This window comes from Trachymyrmex septentrionalis, unplaced genomic scaffold, assembly GCF_001594115.1.
Source record: "Trachymyrmex septentrionalis isolate Tsep2-gDNA-1 unplaced genomic scaffold, Tsep1.0 scaffold29, whole genome shotgun sequence".
Classification (NCBI taxonomy): Eukaryota; Metazoa; Arthropoda; class Insecta; order Hymenoptera; family Formicidae; genus Trachymyrmex; species Trachymyrmex septentrionalis.
The window spans coordinates 1267072-1270710 of NW_017305451.1; the positions used below are offsets into that span (position 1 = coordinate 1267072).

Consider the following 3639-nt stretch of genomic DNA (forward strand, 5'->3'; position numbering starts at 1 on the left):
GCGGTGAAACCATTACAGTAGCGAGTCCAACTTCGAGTTTTCTCGCATTTCCATTTTGTCGCCTTGTAGGTTGGTTTGCTACTTTGACGTCCGATGCCGGCAAAATGCAGGATTTTCATATATATATATATATATATATAAGAAATTAATACTTTATCATAAATTTATGTAGAAAGGAAAGAGTTTCTTTAAAAAAATTTCTTTAAATAATTTCGAAATCTCGATATTGAAGAGAAGTTTTTAATCGTATAATTAATTTCTTGAGCTAAATAATTTCTTTATCAAATATTGTACACTTTTGTATAATTGCAACTGAAACGTTCAACATAATTTTATTTTATGTATAACATATACTATGTAATCCATACAAATGTGCATATTATAATATATGCACATTAGTATATATGTGGATATTGTATATAACGATAGATAGCAGAGAAAAATGAAAATTAAATATATTTTCGAAAGCGTTTACTTCTCTCATGAAAATCCTGTACAATTCGCTGGTTGATCAATCAATCTCGGAGACTATTCACGATAGAGAGTATCAACTAGAAAGCGGCGCTATTTACAAACTATAAGACTCACTGCATCTGGTTCTTGGATTTCGATGAACGGACGAAATTGGGAACGTCCAACGGAAGTTATGTACACGCCCTGATCGTTTGTTGTTTATTTATTTTTTTTTTTTAATCCGAGAGATTGCACTTATTTAGCGGATTTGCACTCACTTTTCGAAACGTTTATTTCCGCATTTTATAAGAGCGTCCTATCACACACCACCAAATGAATTCCTCCTAAGATTCATAGTGTAGTAACTCGTCGTGTCTCCGAGTAGAACTTTCGGCAATGTATCTATGTACTGGTATCGTCGATTCTTCTTCGCGTGCATTATTTCTAGCTCCTTGGAGAGGTCTCCGTTTATCAGTAAAGCTAACCGTTGCTGTGGAAGAAAGTCATCTTGCTAGATACTGGTTCACATCTTCCATCTATCTTTGAATAATCTCCGTAATCACCTTATTGATCCTAGTCCTAGTTTCCCGTTATATCGGTCCTCACGAAAATTGCGAAAAGTTCCCTTAGAATGTTGGATCTGCGATACCACGCACATTTATAATTTCCTAGACACAACCGATTCTTCCCTGTGTGATCCATGATGTGTTTCTTCTCAAAACTCCCGCCTTCACAACACCTCGAAACTCTCATTCACGACGTCACCGCACCTGTAGCTCTTTTTCGACATTAAACGATTATTCGTATCGACGGCGTTTTGCGATTCGTCGTCCTTGTCGTATCACGCAGGCGAAAAGGGCCTATGGATCTGCGGTCTCGGATTCGCGGGTGGTGGCGTTGCGACCCTTATCAATCCCTGACCTTGGGACTGACCCTGAGGTGTTGGTTGACGGGGAGGTGGGCTTCCTCGAGACGAGGGGGTATGCGGGCTAGGTACAGCCACCCTTAGCGGACCGGTGACTGATAGGTTCGCCGCCATCAATGGTGGGCTGTGGGCCTCCGATAAGCTGTCCGAAAGACGAGACAACCCACCGTCCGATAGTCGCGACGTTTCGGATATCCTAGATATTCCCTCGGACAGCTGATGCTGGGGGTGCGGGTGGTGTAGCAGGCCTTCGTGCGGATGCAATCTTGGCGGCGGCAAACCCAGCGAATCCGGCAGTCTGTAATAGAGTAAAGAAAGAACTGCATTTTCTCTGGAGAAAATACAGTTTAGCAGAATCGCGCTCTATTATGCGACGTTTTATCAACGTAGTAGTATGTATATAATATAATATGAATTTGCATATAATTTACATGGATGTATAAACTCTTGGATAGAAATAAGTGAGGGCAAACGATAAGATATTCGTGGAAAAAAATTCGTGAAAAGAAATTAGCTGGGGTAAAACTTACCTCGTCGCCGGATCACCTCTGGGTCCTACAGCTTGGAAAGGACTCGACTCCGTGAACCTGAAAATCCCACCACCCGGCATATTCGGATGCGGGTTAGGCTGCGGGCTGTGCGGTCCAAATCGGAAGCTCGTCGGTGGGAACTTGAAAGCCGTCGTATGACCGAATCGAAAATGCGTCTGCGTGGGATCGAAACGGAAGTTCAAAGAGGGTGGTGGCAAAGGTCCGAGAGATCCAAGCGGTACCGGGGACGGTTGGTGGTTCGGTGGCGGCGAGGAACTTGGCGATGGCGGTGATGTTCCTCCGAGGGAAATGTCGGACTCTTCGCTGCTGCTGCCGCCGGGTCCCGGACTCAGAGTACGCCGCGCGTTTCCGTTTCCTTGACCCGACTGTTGCTGCATTCTGCTGCAAATAACGTATAATTCGCGGTTATTAACTGGATATTATCGGTGTATTGAAACAAGATTTAAGGAAAACGGTTGTCGTTCGATCGAAGAGCGTATTTTAACATAGTTCAGTATTTTAGTTTAAACGAAGGAAAGCAATCAAAGATAGGACTACAGGCAATTTAATGTAGAAATAAAACTTTGTACAAACTTTAATAAATAATACATGCGATAGAGTATGGACAACATTGGAGCTTATCGATAGTTTAGTAATTTCTCTGGAATTACACATGAAAGGTAATATACGGGAAAAAAATTAAGCAGCGTATCATTTAAATAAAAACAATGTAATACGGGAAGAAAAGAGAAACACCCAGCGAAGAAATTATAATTATAATATTACTAAAAATTCTAAAGTCCCGACGTACTGTTCCACCGTATTCGTGCCGTATTTAATTTCGGAACGAAAGGAATAAAAAGAGAATGAATAGGAAACAAAAAGGGAAAAAAAAGAGCATGCGTCGACCGCGTGAAGTCTAAATCGCTTATAGCTTTTCAACAAGGGCGAAGGCGCGTGTGGTCGCGATGGGAATTTTAATTCGTTCCCGCTTTAGGTGGCACATAAGTTGTGGACGTGGTGGATACGCGCGGTACTGAAAACACTTTGTTTCCAGTCATCGCCGCGCAGAGAGCGCGGCCGTAATTAATGAGCGCGCTCATCCTTCCCAGGTGGAGGCGGCCGAGGATTCACGGGAGAGTAACGACGATCTCCCCGACGACGGGGCTCTCGCATAAAGAAGGGGATCCACCTCATTACTCGGCAGATCACGTATAGATATGGGAAAACATGGTAAACTTCACACGCGCGCGCGAAATGACGAATGGCCGTGCGTTAGGGTAGCCGAGGTGTCGGGTGTATATCGTCGGAACGGAAAAGATATTATTAAGTCGATCTTACACCGCTCCCTCTCCCTTGTGGTGTAAAAAAAGGAACGTGCTCCTCCTCGCCGCGGCAATTAAGAATTTATGTGATATCCCAGGACTGGATTGATATTAACTTGTTAACGGCCTTTAAACGACCTCGCGAGAGATCACGCGCGATTCCTATCTTCGGAATCAGGTTTATCGAATCGTGGGTAGTCCGATCGATTCCACGGAATTCCACGGAATTCCACGATGACGGAATGTTGGGAACGTTGAAGTCGCGCCGCGGAAGACGGCGGAAAACGGAGATCGACTCGATAAATGTCATCGAGAAAACCCGTTATTTCGAAAGCGGACGATCGTGTTTATCGCCTATTGACTCGCGATTGCACGACGGGAGGGTGGGGCGGGGCGGGGAGGGGAG

General features: G+C 44.1%; 1 protein-coding gene across 4 annotated transcripts in view; it reads right to left on the reverse strand.

Annotated features, from left to right (window-relative positions):
• Positions 1 to 496: 496 nt before the first annotated feature.
• The window catches only part of LOC108749326 (homeobox protein SIX3), a 50955-nt gene continuing 47812 nt past the window's right edge, over positions 497 to 3639 (reverse strand). Inside the window, exons 2-3 of one of the 4 annotated variants that reach the window (XM_018487938.1) lie at positions 1909 to 2307; positions 497 to 1676 (exon numbers count right to left, since the gene is read on the reverse strand). In XM_018487938.1, the coding sequence (XP_018343440.1) occupies positions 1295 to 1676; positions 1909 to 2307 (781 nt within the window). In that variant the 3' untranslated portion in view covers positions 497 to 1294. Of the gene's footprint in view, positions 1710 to 1908; positions 2311 to 3639 lie in introns of all 4 variants that reach the window. The other 3 variants (XM_018487936.1, XM_018487937.1, XM_018487935.1) reach the window with 3 other exon arrangements.